The sequence below is a fragment of the Juglans microcarpa x Juglans regia genome, chromosome 1D (assembly GCF_004785595.1).
Source record: "Juglans microcarpa x Juglans regia isolate MS1-56 chromosome 1D, Jm3101_v1.0, whole genome shotgun sequence".
NCBI classification, from domain to species: domain Eukaryota; kingdom Viridiplantae; phylum Streptophyta; class Magnoliopsida; order Fagales; family Juglandaceae; genus Juglans; species Juglans microcarpa x Juglans regia.
Window position 1 is genome coordinate 48,368,145 of NC_054594.1, and position 23,742 is coordinate 48,391,886.

The 23,742-nt window shown below is 35.9% G+C and overlaps 4 protein-coding genes across 5 annotated transcripts; 2 read left to right on the plus strand and 2 right to left on the minus strand.

Moving 5' to 3' along the window:
- The first annotated feature begins 10,496 nt into the window (after positions 1–10,496).
- LOC121241783 (UDP-glycosyltransferase 76B1-like) lies at positions 10,497–12,191 on the plus strand. Its single transcript, XM_041139973.1, has 2 exons — positions 10,497–11,049; positions 11,206–12,191. Exons 1-2 carry the CDS (start codon positions 10,545–10,547, stop codon positions 12,081–12,083), a joined length of 1,383 nt encoding a protein of 460 aa, XP_040995907.1. The 5' UTR covers positions 10,497–10,544; the 3' UTR covers positions 12,084–12,191.
- A 2,404-nt stretch (positions 12,192–14,595) lies between these two features.
- LOC121236874 (7-deoxyloganetic acid glucosyl transferase-like) lies at positions 14,596–18,054 on the minus strand. The gene is made up of 2 exons (XM_041133745.1): positions 17,474–18,054; positions 14,596–15,667 (listed from the first exon to the last, which is right to left on the minus strand). The coding sequence occupies exons 1-2, from the start codon at positions 18,003–18,005 to the stop codon at positions 14,688–14,690; spliced, it is 1,512 nt and encodes a 503-aa protein (XP_040989679.1). The 5' UTR covers positions 18,006–18,054; the 3' UTR covers positions 14,596–14,687.
- A 1,152-nt stretch (positions 18,055–19,206) lies between these two features.
- Positions 19,207–20,026, plus strand: LOC121249497 (17.8 kDa class I heat shock protein-like). Its single transcript, XM_041148224.1, has one exon. The coding sequence runs from the start codon at positions 19,325–19,327 to the stop codon at positions 19,802–19,804; it is 480 nt and encodes a 159-aa protein (XP_041004158.1). The 5' UTR covers positions 19,207–19,324; the 3' UTR covers positions 19,805–20,026.
- Positions 20,027–20,693: 667 nt separating this feature from the next.
- LOC121248852 lies at positions 20,694–23,633 on the minus strand. Of its 2 annotated transcripts, none has more exons than XM_041147488.1 (2): positions 22,847–23,633; positions 20,694–21,161 (listed from the first exon to the last, which is right to left on the minus strand). In XM_041147488.1, exons 1-2 carry the CDS (start codon positions 23,245–23,247, stop codon positions 20,936–20,938), a joined length of 627 nt encoding a protein of 208 aa, XP_041003422.1. In that variant the 5' UTR covers positions 23,248–23,633; the 3' UTR covers positions 20,694–20,935. The 2 variants fall into 2 exon arrangements, with proteins under 2 accessions (XP_041003422.1, XP_041003490.1); XM_041147556.1 differs by having other exon boundaries at positions 21,022–21,166; positions 22,847–23,519.
- Between the last annotated feature and the right edge of the window lie 109 nt (positions 23,634–23,742).

The window sequence follows — 23,742 nt, forward strand, 5'->3', positions numbered from 1 at the left end:
CTATAATGCATCTTTAAAATTTAAATAAATGTAGATAAAATGATTTATATTGGTTTATTTAAAAAGTAAAAGCTCTACATTAATTTTAACAGTAATTAATATTTATTGTAAAAATGTGTACTATTCATATTTAAAAGTAATATTTTATTGTAAGAATTATCCCAATTGTTTTTTTATAATTTTCACTTCTCTTCTTTCACTTTCATTTTGTATTCAATTTTGAAATATGTAAAGGAACAAATATTATTATTAATTAACATGTAGTTAGTGTAGTTGCAAAATATGATAAAAAAAAATTAAAAAATTTTTTATTAAAAAAATTATGTTATAATATTATTTTGACTAATTTAATGTGGAGTTATGGTTACTTCATATCATTAAATATTATATTTTTTAATATATTTTATTCATTTTAAATAAAGTATAAAGTAGATATAGAAATGAATAAATAATAAAAAGTAGCGAGAAAAATAAATTAAATATTTATAAAATTTTAAATAGTATTCCATAGATAATAGAGAAAATATTGTAGCAAATTAGATATTAGTTATAAAATACATAATTCATTAGATGGGTTATATTAAACTATTTTCTTCAAATTTTATAAAAATATAAATTTTACATAATCCATTAAAAATGCTCTAAATAAATATGATATTCATGTAAAAATATATATATATTTTTTAATGTAAATCCCATTATTTTTTAAAAAGGAATGTGCGTGTACAACTCGACTATATCTATTATTATTACTTTTTTAATATTGATTCTTTTGATTTTGGGGGCCGAAACTTGCTCGATTTCAGGCCCATTTCGAGCCGTGATTCGCGTTCCCTTCCCTGTGGGTCCAGTGCGGTTCTTTTGGTGAATTTACGAACTACGGATCTTCCACAAAAATTTATAGATTTTTAATATTTTAATATTTTACAATATTTTAATATTTTACAATATTTTTTATTTCAGCCGAAACGAAGAAGATTTTATTCTGCTGGCAACACATCTAATTTTAGACCTTTTTTTTTTTTTGTATAATAATGTTCTTTATCTTAAATTTTATGGAAATAATAAAATAATAAAATATAAGACAAAAAATGATATTTTTACGAATACGAGTAATGATACATGTGCAATCATTTTTACAATCATTTATACAATTATGTTTTAAAATAAAGATAGTTATATAAAATTATGTTACTTTTATAAACTATTTTATAAAAATATATCTTATTTAAAATACAATTTTATAGAAAGTTGTAAAAATAATTATATGTCTATCATTTTCCATCACAATTCTTTTTCTTTTTCCCGAGCATATGTAGAATACTTGCATTTTCTATTTTTATCAGTTTTAGATCTTATTTGACAGCTGAGATGAGATGAGATTCTAAAAAATTTTTAATAATTTTCTTTTCAAATATCACTAAAATATAAAATAATTTTTAATTTAATTATTACTTAATTATTATCCAAATAGAAAACCATATACAACTTCTTCAAACTTCTAAACAAAGCATAAAAAAAATATAAATTTTAAAATAAAAATAATATTAAAAACTTATATTCAAACAATTTTTTTATTTTATAATTTTTTTATTCAATTTTTTTTCTCATTTTTAAAAATCTAATAAAACATTATAACTCAAACTATTTCACAACAGTTTACAAAATTCTCACAATTTTTCAGTACTAGTGTTTCATCAAACAGACTGAGCTGAGCCTTTTGTTTTGTTTTTTTTTTTTTTGGAGGCACTCGTAGGGAAATTAAAGTACCTCGTAAAGTTAATATGAACTCAGATGGTTGTATTAAAGTACCTCGACTTGCTTTGTATTAAATTATTTTCGATGCTATGGGGTAAACCAATAAAAAAAAAGGTCCACGCATTCACAGTGGTTGATGACGTCTATGATTCTTTTTGTTTTCTATGATCATGCCGTCGATGATGCTTCCAACTGTCACAGAGCGTGCTTATAGCAATCATGCTGGTGGTAGCTTTGTCTATTTGTGGATAATGCTGTTAATGATGGATTCAAAGGATCAATTGTTTCCAATTTGATCATAGCGGTGGATTGTTTGAAATTCATGACCACAAAACATAAAATTTAATTTACAGCTAAAAGTGAGTTTAGTGTTATTCTCAAGTTATAAGAAACAACCTTTGTTTTTAGATTTTAATTATATTTTTGGTGGACCTGATTTTATGCTTCGGCCCAATCCATTATGCCCGAAACCTTGCATGGTATGTGGGCCGAAAAGGTCATTTGTGGCTTGGGTAGACTCAGATCTTTTTAATCAACTACCTCTTGAATGGGCGAAATCCGAATCTCTATTGCAAGCTTTGGGAGCTTAGCGGCCTTAAGTTAAGCAGAGTTTTTGGAGATAACTTGGAGGCTAGCCGACAGCAAACAGCCCTTCTTGTGGATGGTTCAACCTGGATTAGTACGTGGCTCGGATTGGCTTGAACCATTAATGCCAAGTGGGTTCCTCGACACTTTGGATGGAAGAGGCCAGTCCCTGGGTGTCTTTTGGACTCGCCGTGTTTGGCATTCAACATTGGAGAGTATCTTCGAGGATGCATAGTTTCACTGACCAAAAGGTGAATGCCAAGTACGTTACAGATGTTTGGAATGTTGGGCTGCAGCTAGAGAGCGAGCTGAAAAGAGGGGTGTTGGAGAGGATTATCAGAGACCGATGGTGGAGAAATAAGGGCAGGAGATTAGAGAGAGAATTTCAGAGGTAAGGGAGAAGGCCAATCTTTGCTTAATTGTAAATGTCAACGATACAGCTGGCTGATAAAAGTCAACTAAATCAAAATCAAATCTCATTGTTTATATATATAGTTAGCCTTGTAATATGATCTGTACAGTAACTACAGTTGGTCAATTATTGTACAAAGTCTATATATAAATTATGAACACCACAGGCTACATTTGCGCCGTGGAACAATATCTTTTCTAAATCTTTTTATGGTATCAAGAGCCCTCTGGGATTCATCTCCAGGTTTTTATTTTTATTTTTTATGGCATCCGATAACAGCAACTCCTCTCTTCCTAATCTTCTCTCTTTCAAGATTATGATTCACATGTTGTCTATCAAATTGACATCCAACAACTATCTTCTTGGGTTAAGTCAAATTCTCTCTCTTCTCTCCAGCCAAAATTTATTTAGTTATGTTGATGGTTTTGTTGTTCCACCCTCTCTCACAATTATTGCCAACAACAACACAATCCCAAATCCTTAATTTACTACATGGAAACAAACTGATCATTTGGTGCTTAGTCTTCCTTGTTCTTCTCTTTCTAAAGAATCCATGAGTGAAGTCCTTGGTCAAACTACTTATTATGGTGCCTAAAAAGTTCTTGAAAATTCATTCTCTCACATATCCAAAGCACGGGAACAAAGATTAAAAGATGATCTACAACTCATAGAGAAAGGTTCCAGGACTGTCACAGAATATTCTCATGCCTTCAAGGTCCTATGCAATCAATCAACTTGCAGCCATGAGATCTGCAATTGATGACACTGACAAGGTGCATTCGTACTTATGTGTTCTTGGTTCTCAATTCTCCACTTTTTCAAATACAATGCTTTCTCAATCTCCTTTATTAAGCTTCAAAGATATATTTCCCAAAGCAAAAAATTGTGATTTGTTTGCCAAATCTCTTGAAGACCAAACCAGCAATGCTATACCTTTTACTGCTCAAAGCGGTGGACGCCATGGTCATCGTGGTAGCAGAAACAATAAAGGTTGTTGAGGAAATCGTGGCGGCAGAAATAATAGTAGAGATTCAAGATCATTAGCCTCTTCCAAACCAGTTTTCCAGATTTGCAGAAAAACAGGTCATGTTGCTGCAATATGTTGGGAGCGCTACAATCAAGCATCTCAGAAGGCCAATGTTGTTGAAGCATTCTCTTCCCAATGCTCCTTTCATGATACTATTGCCTTTGACTAGTACACACACAGTGGGGCTTCTTCCCATATGACAAATGATCCTGCCAATCTTGTTACTTCAACCATTTACAAAGGATCTGATCATGTTATGGTTGGAAATGGAGCTTTTCTCCCCATTACTCACACTGGTTCACTTTTACGCTCTCATTCTATATCTTTACTTGATGTTCTTGTTGTCCCACAAATTACAAAAAATCTTCTTTCCATCAGCAAGTTAACATCAGATAATTCTTGCTCCATTACTTTCACTGATTTTGGCTTTACCATTCAGGATCGACTAAAGGGAAAGGTGTTGGAAACCGGTAGATGCATAAATGGATTGTATATGCTTGATCATGCTCATCATGCCCTCATTTCAACCATTCGGCTTAATAAAAATCGTGCTTCTTTTTCTGTATGGCATGCCCGTTTGAGATATGTTTCCTCTCATGTTATTGAATCTTTGAATAAAAATGGTGTCTTATCTGTTACTTCTATCTTAGCCAATCCTTCTATCTATCATAGTTGTCCACTTGGTAAAAGCCATCGGCTTCATTTTCCTATTAATGAAAAAAGAAGCAACTTTCCTTTAGCTTTAATACATTGCGATTTATGGGGACCATTCCCTACTACTTCACCTTCAGACTTTAGGTTTTATGTGATATTTGTAGATGATCATTCACGCTTTACTTATTTGACCCTTTAAAATCAAAAGCTGATTTCTTTGACATCTTTCTACAATATCAAAAACTTGTTGAAAATCAATTTTACACCAAAATCAAATCTTTTCAGTGTGATGGTGGAACTGAATTCACAAATATGCGCTTTAAAACTCATCTTGTTGATCATGGAATTATTCAACGCATTATGTGTACGGTGTACTTATACTCCTACACAAAATGGAAAGGAACGCAAACATCGCCACATCACTGAAGTTGGTCTTACAATGCTCTTTCATTCCCACTCGCATCTTTATGGGTCGATGCATTCTCCACTGCAACATTTATCATTAATCGTGTTCCCACATCAATTCTAAGTGGTAAATAACCTTATGAGATTTTGTATGGTAAACAACCTTCCTACTCCATGTTTAGAACTTTTGATTGCTTGTGTATTCCTTTTTTATGTGATTACAATGCTCACAAACTTGCTCCAAAGAGTTATCCATGTTTCTTCATTGGTTACAGCTCTCTCCATAAAGGATTTCGTTGTCTTGATCGTGGCACTCAATGTGTATATATTTCTCGCCATGTAATTTTTGATGAGCAAACTTTTCCATTTGCTGGAGCACCTACTCCATCATCTTCTTCCCTCACTGATTTTGTGTCCTTTCACGAATCTACTAACTTCCCTTTCTCCTTGATTGACAAGCATTCTGCAGTTTCTCCTACTAAATCCGCTTCATCCATCCAAATGCCTTGTGTCTCTTGGCCTTCTCGCTGCAACTCATGTGCCTTTGATCAACCTCTTCCAGCACCCGCTCTTAGTGCCACTGCCTCTTATGTACCCATCTCGGTTTCAACCTCCCTATCACTTAATGAAGCTCCTGCTCCTTTTCCACATCATTTGAATCCTGTTGCTTCTCCACAACATTTGGCACTCCCTGCACCAGTGAACTCTCATCCCATGGTTACACAAGGCAAAGCCGGAATCTCAAAATTGAAATCTGATCACAGTATCACTCATGTTCCAGCTTCATCATTCATTCAGTCCTTATAGCTCTTAAAGAACCCCATGGTTTCGTCTCTGCATCCAAACACCCAGAATGGATTTCAGCCTTGGATGAGGAAATTCGTGCATTACATCACAATCAAATATGGACATTGGTTCCACGCCAACCTAATAAACACATTGTAGGTTGTCAATGGGTCTTTTGTACCAAAATTCATCCCAATGGCATAATTGAGTGATATAAAGCATGTTTAGTAGCAAAATGATATACACATATTGTAGGACTAGACTTTCATCAAACATTCAGTCCAGTTGTTAAGGCCAATACGGTTCGAATCATTCTCTTTTTTGCTGTCTCTGCTGGCTGGTCCATCGATCAATTTGATGTGAAAAATGCATTTCTTCATGGCTCCTTAAATGAATAAGTCTACATGGAACAACCTTCTGGATACACTGATTCTCAATTTCCTGATCATGTTTGTCTATTACAAAGAGCCATCTATGGGTTTAAACAAGCACCAAGGACTTGGTTTCATCGGTTTAGTGTATTCTTGGTAGATTTTGGCTTCATTTGCAGCAAAGCTGACTAAAGCTTATTTATATATAAAAGTTCTTCTGGTGTTATTTACTTACTATTGTATGTAGATGATATTGTTATTACCGGAAACAACTTAAAGTTGCTTGCTGATTTTATCAATCAACTCAACCATATTTTTGCCATGAAAGATCTTTGATTCCTTCACTATTTTCTTGTCATAGAAGTTCAACAAACCAACTTTGATCTCTTCCTTAGTCAAACCAAATATGCTCTCGATCTCCTTCAACGTGCTGCTCTACAAGACTATAAACCAACTACTACACCTATGGATGTTGGCTAACGTCTCACTGTTGATGGAAAACTCTTCTCAGATCCTACTTTGTATCGGTCTCTTGTTGGTACACTATAATATTTGACAATCACACGGCCAAACTTGGCTTATTCTGTCAACACTGTATGCCAATACATGCATGACCCTACCGAAGAACATTTTTGCACTGTCAAAAGAATTTTGCGATATGTAAAAGGGACTCTTCACTTTGGCTTCCAGGTTTTCTCCCAATGTTCAACTCAAATTTTGGCTTACTCATATGTAGACTGGGCTGGTTGGCCTAACACTAGTCGCTCAACATCCGACTATGTGATTTATCTTGGAGCAAATCTGGTGTCCTGGACTGCAAAAAAAAGCCAACTGTTTCTCGCTCAAGTGCTGAGTCTGAATATCGTTCTCTAGCCCTCACTGCAGCTGAAGTCACTTGACTCATGAGTCTTTTGCATGAACTTCATGTTGATGTCAGAGCTCCTGCAACTATTTTTTGTGATAATCGCAATGTAATGTTTATGTCCACTAATCCTGTCTCGCAACCTCGATCAAAACACATTGTTTTAGATTATCATTTCATTCGAGAATGAGCTCAAGTTGGCTCCATTACTATTCAGTTCATTCATTCTCATATGCAAACTACCAATGTCTTCACCAAAAGCTTGTCTCGCCCTCAGTTCATTTTCTTTCACTCCAAGCTGACCGTATAATCACCACCCCTTGTCAACTTGAGGGGGGGAGGGTGTCAAGGATACAACTGGTTGATCAAAGTCAACTATATCAAAATCAAATCTATTTGTTTATATATGGAATGAACTCTTATAGTTAGCTTTGTAATATGATCTGTACAACTGGTCAATTATTGTACAAAGTCTAGATATAAATCGTGCACACCACACGCTACTTTTGAGCTTGTTAGTAACAAGGGTGCACCTCTAGCCAATCCTTGGACAGCTTGATTATTTACATATCTAAATTAGAATCATTCATCATCGAATCTCAGTGACGTCCCTTTAGGTCTCTAGTTTCTGTCATTATCTTATTGTTATGCTTATCTCTAAATTATGAGAGCATTAGTAGTGAAATATACAAAGTTTGACAAGAGAATTCACTTTTATAAATTTAGCTAGTTACTTTTCAGCAACATCAAATAAAGACTTTCTAAATCTATCACTATTCTATTAAAATATTGATTTTAACCTTTTCATTTATTTTAATTCTAATTGTAATTTGAATATTTATTCGTTATTAAAAAAATATACAGTAATTTTCTAACATTCATATTATTCCTAACGGATAAATAATGAATCTTTCCTTTGCTTGTAAGGTGTAGTTTACCAAATCAAATTTAACTATATAAACTATATGGAAGGTGTAGTTTAACCGGTTTACTAATATAATTTTTCTTACTTCTAGTATTTATTCAATAATTTAACAATTTTTTTTAAAAAAAAAAATGCAACACCTATGATCTCACACCACCAATAACAAGGAAAAAAAAATAATAACTTTTTCTTTGTCTTTTCTTCATGTGTGGGAGAAACAACATGCAGCGGAAAGAGAATTGTTTATGGTAAAAATAATATTTAGGCTAATGAATAAATCTTGAGTTAAAATTACTGTTTATTTATTAAATCCATTATAATAGATTTTTGTGTAACCTAGTTAAATTTTGACAAAAATTTAACCAAGTTTAGTCCACTACCCGTGCTTGAACTCAATATGCTTGATAGAGATGGAAACTCAATATATATATATATATATATATATATATATAGCAAGTAAATGAGCTTTTAATTGAGGTTCTGGTCTCCATCCATATACTCTGGCAAGTGATTACAACATTTTTCATGCATTCATTTATTTCTCATGGCCCCAGAGCGTTCCTTCAAACAGCTGTATTTCAGATGATGTTCTTGTGCCTGCGGGCATACTCTGGCTTCAAACCAATATAAGCTGATGGGCAATTAACGTCAACGTTCGGTGGGCAGCCACCCTCTTTATTTTTCTTCTCAATTTAATTTTTTTTTTTTTTTTTTTTTTTTAGTTTGTGCTTTTATAGATTTGATTCGGTATGGATGAGTGGGTGAGTTGTTTAATTCATCGTTATTATCTTTTTTTTTTTTTTTAAAGGTCCAAAAGAATTTATTTATATCAGTCTTAATTTTAACTGAAGATAAGTTACTTTTTTAAAGCTTGGAAGGTTCCGGGGACGAGTGACCTAGATGCGGGATTTCGTAAAGTTATGGGCGTTCGATTTCCCCAATCTAGGTAATGCTTGGGTTTGCTATTATTATTTTTTTCTTGATTTATATTTTAGAAAATACTTCGATAATGATACATTTATACTATTTTACAGTCATCCATTATTAAAAATAATTTTAATTTATATATTTACCATTAATTTTTTAAAAATTGTGAGTTGATCATTTTTCTTAAATCTAACATTTGATTTTGGCCAACAACTATTTTAAACTGTGTTAGGAAAGACACCTCTCATTTGTTTAACATTTAATTATTTAAAAAAGCTCTCATGTTTATTGTTTTGGATTTTCGTTATATATATTGACTGGATTGGATTTCTGCTAATAAGGAAGGAAGGTCAGACACTGGCCAGCTGTTGGAGTTGGGAGCCGACGCATGAGTCCATGACTAGTTAGTTGGGAACAGTCCAAATGAAAAGACTCGTCATGAGTTTCCTTTTGCTCAAAGAGATGAAACCTGAACCCATTTCCTGGTCTTCCATTCTCAGCAATCTAACTACACGCTAAAATAACATTAACATCGGGATTAAATGATGTTAACCGACGGGCACACAAACTTGTTCACAACGCAGATACCAAAAAGAAAAAAAGTTTCAACCCGAAATCCGGACTTCGGGTTTTAAAAAATTCGGATTCATTCGAATTTTGGCCCAAATCCGATCAGGGTTAATTCGGTCTAACTTTCAGTTCGAATTTGTATGTCTGATTTCTCCAGTAGAAATCTGGATGAACAGTCCTACTCAAATCTAATAAATTTTCAAGGTAGAATATGCAGTGATGAGGCAGTTGCAATAACATGTGATAAAATTAGTGTTTTGGATTTCGTATCTTATTGGCCGGTATTTAGCATACCGGAATAGTCACCGATATAGGAAATATATGTGTTTTGTATCGGATCAAATATCGGCCGTACCATTGCATTTCGGTTAATACCAGCTAATTTTCAGTGTATTGGCCGGTTTTGGTATACCGACTGTTTTTTTTTTTTAATTAATGTAAAAATTCTGTTTTTTTCATTATTTTCTTTCCAATTCTCATATTTGAAGATTATTTTTTAACTTTTTTTAATCCTTTTTTCTCGAGGACTTAAAATCAAATCCCTACTTCCTTTTCAGTGATGAAGATGAGTAATTATTTTTTTAAATAGTTGGATTGAGAACTTAGAAGTATTATTGAGTGTTTATCAAAAAAAAAAAAATATTATTGAGTTTTATAAATATGTGTTATAACCTTTTTAGGGTTGCATTGATGTTATTTTAAAATATAATTTATACATATATAATTAATTTATTACATATATTTCGATATCAATATTAAAATATTTCATTCCAGTGCTTTAAACGAAACGGCCACTAAAACGGTTTTCAAAACATAGGATAAAACCGTAAAAATATAGTCAATGTTGCAAATACCAACCTTGATCCTATTTGATAATAATTCACAGTTCTTTTTTTCACCTTAACAAGTTTTTACATTTATTAGAAAAATGCTGCTTTGCCTCCCTAAATGTACTGCTCGGTTTGACAGCTCGGCGATTTTTTTTTTTTTTTACCGAAGGATGATATAAGTGATTTTAAATATATTGATGTATTTTTTTAAATTTTTTTTTAAAATTTTAAATATATTAAAAAAATATGAATAGAAAAAAAAATTACTTTTGCGACTAACGGTAACACCGAGTGGATTTATTAATGTTTGTTTTAAGATTATTAGTGTTAAGTAGTACGGTTCTCAAAATTATTAGAAATTGAGAGTCTCCGCTCTCTATTTAGATCCTTTAAAGTGGAGAGTTGAGATGCAAAGAGAAGAAAAGAAGCTGCATGGAGAACGTCGGAGGAAAGTGCAACGGGGCCATGCAACAAAGGGCGGGCCGCCGGGTGGTTCTTTTCCCGGTGCCTTTGCAGGGCCACATAAGCCCCATGCTTCAGCTTGCAAACATCCTCTACTCCAGAGGTTTTTCCATCACCATAATACACACCTGCTTCAATTCTCCCAACCATTCCAAGCACACCAACTTCACCTTCCATTCAATTCCCGACGGCTTATTGGAAAGCGAAGCATCCACGGCAGATATCACCGCGTTCCTCTCGCTCCTTAATGCCAACTGTGTCACGCCTTTTCGTGATTGCTTGGCTAAGTTGTTGTCCGATTCTTCTGATGAACCCGTTGCTTGCGTGATTACCGATGCCATTTGGCACTTTACCCAAGCAGTCGCCGACAGCTTCAAGCTCCCAAGGATCGTGCTACGGACTAGTAATGTCTCTTCATTTCTCGCTTTCGGCAGCCTCCTACTTATGCAGGAAAAGGGTTACCTCCCCATTCAAGGTGTGTATACTCTGTTTTATGTGCGTGCATGCTTGTCCCCGTGCGTCCGTGGGCGCGCGCACTTCTTGTACTCTGTCATAGCAAGAACCCTTTTATGGGTTGAGTTCTTTCAAAAGATAACCAGATTTTAATTTCTTCGTGATCTCTTATTGTCAGAGTCGCGACTAGAAGCGCCGTGGACAGATCGTCCACCACTTAAATTCAAAGACATTCCGGCGATTAACACGCGCAATCCAGAGGACTTTTATCGAGTATTATCTGGCATGTTTAAAGAAACTAAGGTCTCCTCGGGACTAATTTGGAACTCACTTGAAGACCTTGAGCAATCCGAGCTGATCTCATTCGGCCAGGATTTTCCCATTCCGGTGTTTCCAATTGGCCCATTACACAAGTACTTTCCAGCCTCGTCAAGTAGCCTGGTAACACAAGACCAAAGTTGCCTTTCCTGGCTAAACACGCAAGGACCCAGATCCGTACTCTATGTGAGCTTTGGGAGTCTTGCGGCCTTTGATGGATCCCAATTTGCGGAGATAGCTTGGGGGCTAGCCAACAGCAAGCAACCCTTCCTGTGGGTGGTTCGACCGGGGTTAGTCCGTGGCTCAGAGTGGCTCGAAGCATTGCCCTCTGGGTTCCTAGAGGCGATTAATGGGAGGGGACACATTGTGAAATGGGCTCCACAACTGGAAGTGCTGGCTCATCCTGCCACGGGAGGATTTTGTAGTCACAATGGATGGAATTCGACATTGGAGAGTATATGTGAAGGGGTTCCCATGATTTGTTTGCCTAATTTTGGTGACCAACTGGTAAATGCCAGATACGTGAGCCATGTTTGGAAAATTGGGATCCATTTAGAGAATAGGCTAGAGAGAGGAGAGATAGAGAAGGCAATTAGAAGGCTCCTGCTGGGGACTGAAGGCAAGGAGATGAGAGACAGGATTGTGAATCTGAAGGAAAAAGTTTATCTTTCTCTAAGGCATGGGGGTTCTTCATATCAAGCCCTAGACAGCTTGATCAGTCACATTTCTTCGTTCTAGTTACCTGGGTTTTAGTCTTTTGTAATTATTTGTATCCCCCAAATATCTTATTGTAACCACAGCTTTATTCCGCTACAAGTGAGGATATTCAGTAAAATTATGGTACCGTTCTTTTCTTAAAAAAAAAAAAAAATCTTTGTTCTAGTCTTTATTTATAATCAAGTGAGTAATCGATCGCTCTCTTGGAGCATGAATTCATTCGATCACATTGTGTGTGTGTATATAATAGGCAACATTGTTAGAGAAGAGTATTAAATACAGACAAAAGCATATTGAAACTAATACGACTAAATAAAACACGTACGGCTAGCTTACTCATCTCGGATCAAGGATCTTCCTAGCTTGTAGGAAATCCCTTGCTTTCAATTCACTGGAGTAGATTTTATGTCTACATTAAGAGGGCTCCTAGAGATATAAAGGGATCTTATACACTGAAGTAGTCCTCTCTCTCTCTCTCTGCACCTCTCCCCTCCTCCTGCCTTTCCCGCTCCCGCTCCTTCCTCCTCACCAACGTCGCCGCCGCAACCTCTCACCAACATTGTTGCTAAATCTTTCTTGCCCCTCATCGATGTCGCTGCCACACCGCTCACCTTCCTCGACCCTCATTGATGTTGTCCTTCACTGCAGTCCAGTCATCTTCCTCGCCTTCGTCATCGACGTCGGATCATTGTCGTTGCTGTTAACGCCCCTCAATGGCAGGTACAAGATCTCTCTCAATTAGCCTAAGGGGGTGGGGAGGGGCTGGAAAAGAGAGAGGGAAAGGGGGAGGAGGGAGAGTAGGGAGAAAGAGAGAAAAAAAGAAGAAAGAGAAGACGTGGTATGCCGCATCAGCGTGTGAAATTTCTTTATTAGATTCTTGTGTGTGTGTCTATAGTGTTTTTCTTCGATCAATGTCACCTATTTTTTGTCTGTTCAGCACACTACATGTCAAGTTTAATTAAAGGATCGAGGTTTAGTGCTTGATCAAAATACTTCATTCGAAAAATAAATATCCAGTAATATATTAAGTTTATAGAGAATTTTCTACTTCTTTCTTCTTCTTTCTTTCTTTTACGAGTTCTCAATTAGTTTTGTTCCAGAAGAGGACATATATTTCATTCTTATGCTTTAAATGGTACAAGTTGTCGATGATTGCGATTGGGACCTGGCCTCCATTTAAAAATGTGCGGTTGAAACTTCTAACATTAATAATGTTTTGAAGCAGCGCCAGGCTCTGGTACATGGTTTGGTGGTTTGTCACTGTAGTTCTAAAGGGGACCCTCTGATAATTTCTACCATTCATTTATTAACATCGATCTTGGTGTATAGGATACCAGCGGAAATGATCAATTGTGCATATATAGTCCGTAATGCCATTTGATCTTAACATCGTTTCTTAACTTTGTAAAGACAGATACATGGGTCGTCTAGACAGCCGCTCCGTCTTAGAAGGTCAGTAAAATAAAAGCTGATCAAACGAGTTATTTTTTACTAACTTCAATTGTTATGCACCAGATGATCCAAAAATTTAATTGGACACTGCCGCAAGATTATTGCTTTGTCACTAAAAATAAAAGATAAACTAATCTACAACGTGTGGAGTGACCTAATTGCGTGCCAGCCAACCATAGCTAGCTGTCGGGAATTTGGCTAACGGAACCAAGAACTTACAAGATGTCACTATGACCTCTGAGCAATATATATGTCAGAAATGCTATTGTCACCTAGAGTTGGGTCCCGACAAAAAAAATTTCCTTTTCCTTCTATTTTTTTTTTTCAAGGAAATATTTTGTAGTGATGCAGTGAATTCTTTTTTAAAATATTTAAAAGTATATAAAAAAATGAATGAATAAAACTAAAAATAAATAAAAACCTTTTTGTTCTTGTCGGGAGTCGTTGAGGATGTAGCACGGCTATATATACTAGTAAGGGTAATATGCGCGTGATTTCCTTACTAAATTTATGAAAATTGAAAGATTTTGTTCACTGAACAGAACATACAGACGAGAGGAAATAATTTTATCCAAACAGTGTTTAATACAACTGAAAAACTACCCTTCCGATTATACCCACAGAAACCCACATGTATTAAATATTGTTTGGGTAAATTTTCTTTCCTCTCATCTATATGCATATGATGTATCTGATACTAGTGTAAAAAATCACAGATGTTGGATTGACAGAAGAAATAATGGAAAGCATACTTAAGGAATGCGCAGAATGAGAAGCACGAAGAGCAATTCGAAAGGCACGAACAATTATGTGTGGAAAAGTTAGGAACAAATAAGAGTAGAAAGCAAATGAAAATATTAAGGTCGATGGTTTTAATCGGTGGAAGCGATAACTTTATAAATGTAAAAATACAATAATAGCTGGGGCAGCACAGGAAAAAGAGAAACAAAATAGTTGATTTTGCTTATAAAATTAGGGATGAAATTGGAAATAAATGAGGAGAGAAGACAGACATTAGAAATGTAAGAGGACCAAAATAGTAGTCGGCAAAAGAAGAGAAAAAATCAACAGAACAGTAGTGTGAAATACAAGCAGAGGCAAAATTGGAAAAGAAAATTTTAGACAAAAACACTATTCATCCAACATTCGCGTAGATATATACATAGCTCTCACTTAATTAATTGATGATGGAAGATATTCTTTGGAACGAACACCCATCAGGCTTATATCCTTGATCAAACGGTCCAAATTGCAGTACGAAGACCCACCTTTACTCGCACTTTCTCTTGCCAACCTAGCCATCTCCACCGTTGATTTCATAAACTCCTCCCTCCTGTCGACAATCAAATCATTCACCATCTTCTCTACAACTGTTCTATTGCAAACATCCTTCATGTCCATCCCAAGCTTCCAAACCTCACTCACAAACCTGCTGTTCGGTTGCTGATCAGCAGAGCAGGGCCAGCATATCATTGGCACCCCAGCCACGATGCTCTCCAACGTCGAGTTCCACCCACTGTGGGTAAAAAACCCACCTATGGCTTGGTGGGCCAGGACCTCCTCTTGTGGGACCCAATCCGCTATGTATCCCCTCTCTCTTGTCCCTTCTGCCAGCTCGGATGGAATCTGATCATCGTCGCCTCCATCTTTCCCGTCCACCATGTCCAGTCGTATGACCCACAGGAATCGCTTCTTGCTATTAACCAAACCATACCAAAACTCCCTCATCTCCTCATTTGTCATTTTTTTAATGCTTCCAAAGCTCACGTAGATTACCGACTTCAATGGCTGAGCGTCGAGCCACGTCATGCAGTTCCTGTCCACCTCGAAGAGGCTGTTCAAAGACTGAGACTGCAACGAGGTAGTTTTGGACCCAACTGATCTGTATTTGACGAGTGCGTGGAGGGGTCCGATGGTATAGATTTGGGGACATTGTGTACGAATATGGGAAAGTACAGGCCCTTCTAGCTCTTCAAACGTGTTTAGTATCAGTGCTCGAGCTCCGGGGGTCTGTCTGGTCTGATCCACAAATAGTTGGAGATTCGGGTCTGCTAGAATATTTCTGGTTCGGCAGAAACTTGGAAGGTCGCGGCACCGGATAAAAGTTTCCATTCCTGGCACCCTCTTTAGAATGCGATCCATGTCTTCGTTTCCTACAGAGTTCAATTTCACACAAACCATGCACTTAATCGTTACAACTTTCATTCCATGCTTAATTGTAGGGATGTAACCAGTCCAATTTGACCTGATTTTGAATAGGTTTCATATTTTTAAAAATTGATTTTGCACCGATTATTTCCGTAAATCGGTACTTTCGATTTTATCGGTTTTAGTCCGATTTTATGATTTAATATACTCTACTATATAATATATAATAGTATATTATAGTATATAATACTATAGTGATGATATATTATAGTATATTATATATATTCTAATTGTATTATAGACTATAGTGATATATTATAATACATAATATATTGATATATTATAATATATTATAATATATAGTGATATAGTATTAATATAACTATTAATACAATAGACTATAGTGATATAAAATTTTAAAATTTTATTAATTAGTAATTTATCATATAATACAAAACTATTTTATATATAATTATATATTATATATAAAAATTATATACAATATAAAAAAATTATAATATATATAAATGAACCAGTCCTATTCGGTCCGATCCGATTTTAGAAAAAAAAAAAACCAGAACCAGATCAATTTTGACCAATTTGAAGAAAAATAAAACCGATACTAGACTGAACCAAACTCGATACCGAACTAAATCCACTAGTTCGGTCTGATTTCCTGATTACGTTTTACACCCCTACTTAATTGCATGCGGAGAAACAAACAAAACCAATGTTCATCATAAGAAAATTCACAATATTTGTCTTAAATTAATTATTTGGGAATATATTTTATCTCATTCAATATCATTTCATCTCATGTTATTTCGTTCTCAAACATTATCTAAATATAAACACTTTTTAATTTTAAATATTTAAATTTCTTATCTAATCATTATTAAATCATTACAACTTTTTTAAATTTAAAAAAGATAAAATACAATTCAACTTTTTTAAATTATAAAACAAAAATAATATTAAAAAATAATATTCTATCAATATTTTAACTATATAATATTTTTATTCAATTTTTTTTTTCAAAACCTAATAAAATATCACAACTCAAACTATTTCACTATTATATACATATTTCTCATCTCATTTCTCAACCATCCCCGTTAATCGTTATAAGTTACAACTTTCTTTCTTTGTTTAATTGCGGAGAAACAAGCAAAACGAATGTTCATCCTAATAAAATTCGCAATTTTGTCTTATATTAATTGGCCAATGTTTAAATTAAATTTTTTTTAGCTATGTATAAAAATATTAGGAGCCCTTAATTTAAAATTGTGTAAATAGGTGACATCCGTGCGCGACAATATCAGTACAATTCTAAAATGGACGATGCTATGTCCACCGTGCTGGTAGCTACCATGAGATATATAGGGTGTGTTTAGATGTTGAATTGAGTTGAGTTAAAATGATAAAATATTATTAGAATATTATTTTTTTAATATTATTATTATTTTGAGATTTAAAAAAGTTAAATTATTTATTATATTTTGTGTTAAAATTTAAAAAAATTGTAATGATAAATTGAAATGAGTTGAAGTGAATTGAGATTTCAAATGAAACTATTTTTTGGTAGCTTATGGGAGCTATCGCTAGTTATTTTGATATATATTTTTTACTTTTTTTTTATATATATTTTTTTAATACTTTCAAATATACTTTTTTAAAAGAAGTCACAATATTATTAAAATATATTTTCTTAATCCGACGCAATCATTCAATTACTCGGCAATTAAACGGCCCCAACAATTTAATTAAACAGAAGATTTGCAGTGGGTGCATGTGCCATGGAAAATATATACCTGTAATGGGAAGCTCTCCCGCTTCAACCAAATCTGGAATGCAAAAGTAAGCCCAGAAGGAGCAAGCACCGATGGTACGGAAATGAATGACAGGAATGCCAAGCTCGTTGCCAACATCAATAGCAAAGCTCAGGATCCCATCAGCTATGATGCAACTCACTGCCCGTCTATTACTGCCCGGAATCGATTGCAATTCATGATCCGTAAACAACATCTCTTTAAAAAGTGGTTTGGTTACCGAATTCAAGCTATTGAACATCTCCATGACGCGCTCACCGGCTCTTGGGTGATCTGCTGGAAGGCCGTCAGGGATGATCTTGAATTGGAATCCAGGAAAGCCTGAGAAACGGGCAAGGTTATCGGCACTGTAACGAACGAGACGATCGTGGTTGTGATCGGTGTTGAGAAAGGTGATGTGAAGACCGGCATGGGCAAGAAGCTCCGCTAGCTTGAGCATGGAGTTGACATGTCCTTGTACCGGAAAGGGAAAGATTAGAACGTGAGGAGGACCAGCTTTCGTCTCTTCTTCCATACCAAGGTGCTCTGGTTTTTTCTCGTGAAAGACAACAGTACAGAAGTGCTGAATATATATATAACATTGTTGCCTTTTGTAACAAAATTTGTGGATCGCTTAGAATCTATCTATAAAAGAAGAATATGATCCGTACCTAGACAGCGCATACACGACAGGAGGGACAGGAGGGAATAGATTCGTTTTAACCTTTTAGTTTTGCCAGTTTCGAGGAGAAAGACTACGGCCATAATTATATGAAAATAGTAAAATGATCGAATAATAATAATAATAACAAAATAATTTGAATTAAAATATTTTATTTAACTGAGAAAAAAATTGGTAAAGGAGAAAGAAATGTTTAAGCATTGTTTTTGGAAAGGAGAGATAAATGGTTTAATATTGTTTTTGTTTTGACTTCCGACAAAATTGTATTGATGATAAAAAATTTTCCTCTCATCTTTTGTATTCTATCGTTTTTTATTTATTAGTGCCCACCTACCAATAAATTAAATCTCGCCAAACCCCGTCACTGTCAGCAAGCTCTGCACTCGCTTTCGAAACAGGGATCAACGAGGTGGTCTGGTTAATTATATTAACATCAAACATGATTAACCATTTTCTTTTAGAAAGGTTTTTTAATAAAAGAAGAATGCGTTTCACCAAATATTGTATAAAACCCAAGTAGGTGAATGCGAATCATCACAATGTGAAAAATAATAGAAAAATTCGTAGCGCCTGCCTTTGGGCCGAGCCCAATGTTGCATCTTTAATGACGTTTTATTCCCCCACGATAGGCCCTTCTCGGCCTCAGCTCCAGTAGGCAATTGGGTTATTGGATATGAGTAATGTTTCATATATTATAATATAAATTTGTAATTTTATTTTTAAAATTTTTTAAAATTATAAAAATATTTCTCATAAAATAATATTTTTTCTAATTTAATAAAAGGCTGCACAAACCACCCTCGGAACTACCAATAGAATTTTTCACTGGACATACACACGTGTTATCATGATTTGTTTGACAGCTTGGGGTGGCTGGTAAGCGGGACGCGACACGTAGTTTCGGATAAAAATATGCTTAAAGAGACCAATCGATTATTCATTAATGTCGATGCATGGAGAATATCTTAGAAGCTTATAGAAACTACCTCTTCTATCCTAGAAGAGCCACGATCTCCGTTTTCTACTTCATTCTTTCTGTATTTTTTTTTTGCCCTTGTATATATATGTATCTACCAGAATTTTCCTGCAAGTGCTATATATATACAGCTCACTTTGTTATATATCAACGTCATCCAAAACTGTATAAAACTTTGTGCTAACATTCACCGCTCATGGCGCTCAGCCTTTTCGGTGGCCGAAGAAGCAATGTCTTCGACCCCTTTTCTCTTGACATCTGGGACCCCTCTGAGGGCTTCCCTATGGTCTCGAGCTCTGTCGCCGACGTTCCCTCCATTGCAGGCCGCGAAACTGCTGCTATTGTCAACCCTCGGATCGATTGGAAAGAAACCCCGGAAGCTCATATTATCAGGGCCGATCTTCCGGGGCTGAACAAGGAAGAGGTGAAGGTGGAGATCGAGGACGGTAGGGTGCTGCAGATAAGCGGAGAGAGAAACAGAGAGCACGAGGAAAAGAACGACAAGTGGCATAGGGTTGAGAGGGTGACGGGCAAGTTCTTGAGGAGGTTCAGGTTGCCAGAGAATGCGACAATGGATCAGGTGAAGGCTACCATGGAGAATGGAGTGCTCACCATTATCGTTCCCAAAGAGGAGGAGAAGAAGCCCGAGGTCAAGCCTGTTCAGATATCGGGCTAATTAAACTAAGAACTCGATCCTTTCTGGTGCCTCGGGTTCAATGTGTGTCAAATAAAAGACAAGTACGGGAATATAGCCATGTTTTGCTTTCTCAAGCGAGTGTTGCGTGTTGTGTGTATCGAGTGATCTAGCTGTATGTATCCCAAAGTCTAGTCTGTTTCCTCTCAAGTATTGTTAATGGTTTTTGTTAGTATATAAATACATGTCGATGGTTTCTTCTAAGCGGCAGGGGGGTCTTGTAAAAGATTGTAAAGTGATCAAACGTCTGAAAATTCAGGACATTTTAGGTTAATCGCTCTTCTAACCCGACGCAATCATTCACGTAGTGAAACAATGCCGGAACCTGAGGCATTGCAAATCGCGCCACCTGAAGTGCCCTTCACATTTTCCAAGTCGATGCAAGATTCCGTCTCATTGACGCAGGGAGAAGTAGCCATAAGAATCGAAATTCAGAGATTTTCTTTCTCCTATTTAATTTTGAACCCTCGAGGATCCCAACCGCATCCAGATGCTAAAAGTAGCCTAGTTAACCCAAGGCTGCAACATTGGCGTTCTATATATGCAGAACTAGATTTCTTTCCGATGGTTTTTCACGATAAACTAATAGATTTGACCACTCTCCGCGAACAAATATAGAATTGACCATATCCTACTGGTTTATCTGCTTTTATACGGCAACTAATACAAAGGAAATACTCTTTAAATAAGTCCCTTGTAAAGGGTTCCTCCAAAATGAATTGAAATTTAAAGAGGCTAGAAATTCAATGAAGCTAGGGTTAATTAACAAAGACTATTCGACAAGCTTAGTTTAAGAGAGAATTATGGTTTTAATATTAAATATGTTACATAAATCTTTATTGGTATATATGTATATATAAATTTTCTAAGCTTAACAAAGCAAATAAGGTTTGCATTAAAATGATATGACATGATAACAATTTTGGGGAATACGACATAGATTACACTGCAGTCTGAGGAAGCTCTGCTGCTGGGTATATAAACATCAAGCAGATACACAAATACCACTTCCAAGCAAGAAAGGAGATGGAGTACTAACTAAGGGCCATAAACCTTATTGCTGCTTCTCAATTATCAACGCAAGAGAAATGTCATATTTTTTGTCACAGGTTTTCATGAGGGTACATTGAAGTGAAAGAGCCAAGAGATGACAAATGCAAAGACCATACAAGCAAGCAGGAAATTCAGGAATCGGTGACCCTGCCAGAAGCGTGGAGTCTCTGTTGAGTGTATAGGTGCTGTTGCTACTGCATCATTTGTCTCATTCCACTCCTCCGTCACCTCGGCCTCATTTGCACCAGCAACATTGTGTGCAATAGATCCACAGATCTCACAGGTCCTGCACTATGTGTAAAAGAAAGTTACACATTTTGTTTCAAAACATGATGCTATAAGCATTGCTATTTTCTGAAAAACATGGTAACCCTCCCTAACGCCGCCAACCGTTTCAAAAGACCTCTTGACATGGTGAATCCCCCCTCCCACTCACAAAAGCACGCACCACCCCTTTGTCCTTATGGGGGAAACAATATAAAGAGACATATGCCCAATCTCGATGAGAATGCTCATATATATGTATACATATTTCACAATTAATGCTTATATAACAACTAAAGGTAGAAATAATCTTGCAATCACAAGGGTAATGTGAACACATTAGAAAACTTTTCTTTTAATTGAGCAACAAACACCTCGACATACTTATCATGTTTGTGTTTTACCAACTCAGTCAGATTGTATATAGTTTTTGAAAAAAAAAAAACACACACACACACACAGACACCAGAATAGCAGTAAATGAGATCGATAAGATGCGATAGATAGGATTTCATAGCTCCCATTTAAAAATGAAAAGTCCAAAAGATCATGCAAGGTGCTTAAATCTTTTATATTGCAAAAAGAAAATGTAAGTTATCTGATTCATGATCTTACCAAATCTGAATTTCCAGTTGGAAACCCGGTGGGATAAACATGAGAAAGCCAATGATTGTATATGGATTTAATCCGTAAGTGCAGGTTTTGATGCAGGACATTTAGCTATTTCAACTGTTGATGCAATGGGGGAGAGAAATTCTCGGTCCTTGTTCCTATTTTGAGTTTCCAAAATCGGATGCAGAGTAGTTTGAGTGCAGAGGGTAGTTTACTAATGCTACCGGGCTAGAAGGTATGCTTACTATTTCTAAAAGGTGAAATAAGCAATATTCTGGAGAGACTGCATCATATAGGCTGACTACCTAGCATTTCCAAACTGACATGCCACAACTAGCCCAGGTTATCAATCGAGACTCTTCTCCTTTCGACTACTTATTTTTTTGGGAAACCTCTCCGAGACACTCTGCGGAGTAAATTTCAGTCTCGTGCACCGTATCATTAGAAGTTTTTCTATATAAAATTAATTAAATTGTTGACTTTTTATTAAAGAGTGTGGTTCCAAATGATTGTTTGCATTCATAAAGTGTTAAACTTTAAAGGAAGTGATATTTCAAGATCAAGAGCTTCACCGCTTGGCCAACCCCATGGGGTTTCCTTTCGACTACTTTTGTCACCGAGTGGACAACCCACTTTGTTTTGTTGATCCTTCTTCATAGGACTTAATGAACGTCATTTAAAGGCAGACAATTGATGATGCCTGTCCACATTAGGCCAAAAAAAAAAAAAAAAAAAACGAATGCAACCAGACTGCCTCCAAATGCATGTATCATGAAAATACTGAGTGCAGGGCACATGTTTCAAGTTTTATACAAACAAGTCTCTCCAACGTGAGTATGCATCCCGATATGATATGCAAATATCCACGAAAAAAAACAAGTAAATTTAACATTTCACTATAAGCGCATCCACACATCATTTCCGAAGCTTACAGCACATTTTCCAACTACAAAAAAAAAAAAAAAAAAAAAAAAAGCACTAGAATTTGCAAGTTGCCAAGAACTAATATGGATCTTCTCCAAATATAGGACATCGTTCTTTCTTTATTTCGTTGATTTTTATTTTTATTTTTTGGTTTAAATTTAAGGAGCTTACTTGTTTCCCTTAATCTTGAACCATGCCTCAGCACACTGCTTGTGGGCAGCAGCCAGATCATCCTTACAGGAACACCCCAACTCTATGGGAACCCCAGATTCGAGATTGGCGGCATCCCAACTCAAATGACAAATCCTACAATCCCTCTCCACTTTGGCCAAATGTACCTTAATCTCGGGCAGCCCACGTTCTAGATCCACCTCCGCAGAACATTCCGACGCAGAGGACCCTCTCTCCTTGTCAGACACCCCCACAATCTCAGTCCCAGACCAGCTTGAACACCTCTGCTCATTATCTGAACGGTCTCCAGTATCGAAGTACACGTCACGCCCTCCGGCGCCGGAGCTCCGGCTAGCAGTTACCTCCACATCGACAACATGGGATTTCTCTATGGTTGCCATCGTTAAGACCCAGAAAGAGGATCTTCATGTAATGGGTCTGTGAGGTCGAGCTCATCAACGCCCACAAAGGTTGAAGGAGAAGTTCTCTTTTGGTTTCTGTCAACCTCACCAAAACCAAATTGACAACTGGGTATTGTATGTGGTGGGTGATCTCTCAGAGCTTTCTGTCGTGTGTCAAATGTCAATTCCTGAACAGAACCCGGAAGTTTGCTAGAGAGAAAAAAATGGAGAAACTGAAAGATCTAGTGTGTTTTTGAAGCTATTCTCTGTTTTTTTTTTTTTTTTTTAATTAAGTAGAACGTGGGCTACTCTTTATTTTTTCGTTTTACTTTGATTTTCTCTTCTTTTATTTGGGGAATGAATGGGGTTGATGACTCGTTATTAAAAGAAGAAAAAAGAATGTGGGTATTAGGGAACTATTTGGTTGAGATGACCCTACAAAACTGGAATAATGATGGTCCACCTACAATATCTTTACAACTTAACTAATAAATA

Bases quoted from the DNA above. Each gene is read 5' to 3' on its own strand.
- LOC121248852 (XM_041147488.1), bottom strand. From the start codon at position 23,247: ATGGCAACCATAGAGAAATCCCATGTTGTCGATGTGGAGGTAACTGCT. The intron at 21,162-22,846 runs GTAAGCTCCTTA...CACATAGTGCAG, and splicing joins TTCAAGATTAAGGGAAACAA to GACCTGTGAGATCTGTGGAT.
- LOC121241783 (XM_041139973.1), top strand. From the start codon at position 10,545: ATGGAGAACGTCGGAGGAAAGTGCAACGGGGCCATGCAACAAAGGGCG. The intron at 11,050-11,205 runs GTGTGTATACTC...TCTTATTGTCAG, and splicing joins GGGTTACCTCCCCATTCAAG to AGTCGCGACTAGAAGCGCCG.
- LOC121236874 (XM_041133745.1), bottom strand. From the start codon at position 18,005: ATGGAAGAAGAGACGAAAGCTGGTCCTCCTCACGTTCTAATCTTTCCC. The intron at 15,668-17,473 runs GTATATATTTTC...TGAACTCTGTAG, and splicing joins GGGAGAGCTTCCCATTACAG to GAAACGAAGACATGGATCGC.
- LOC121249497 (XM_041148224.1), top strand. From the start codon at position 19,325: ATGGCGCTCAGCCTTTTCGGTGGCCGAAGAAGCAATGTCTTCGACCCC.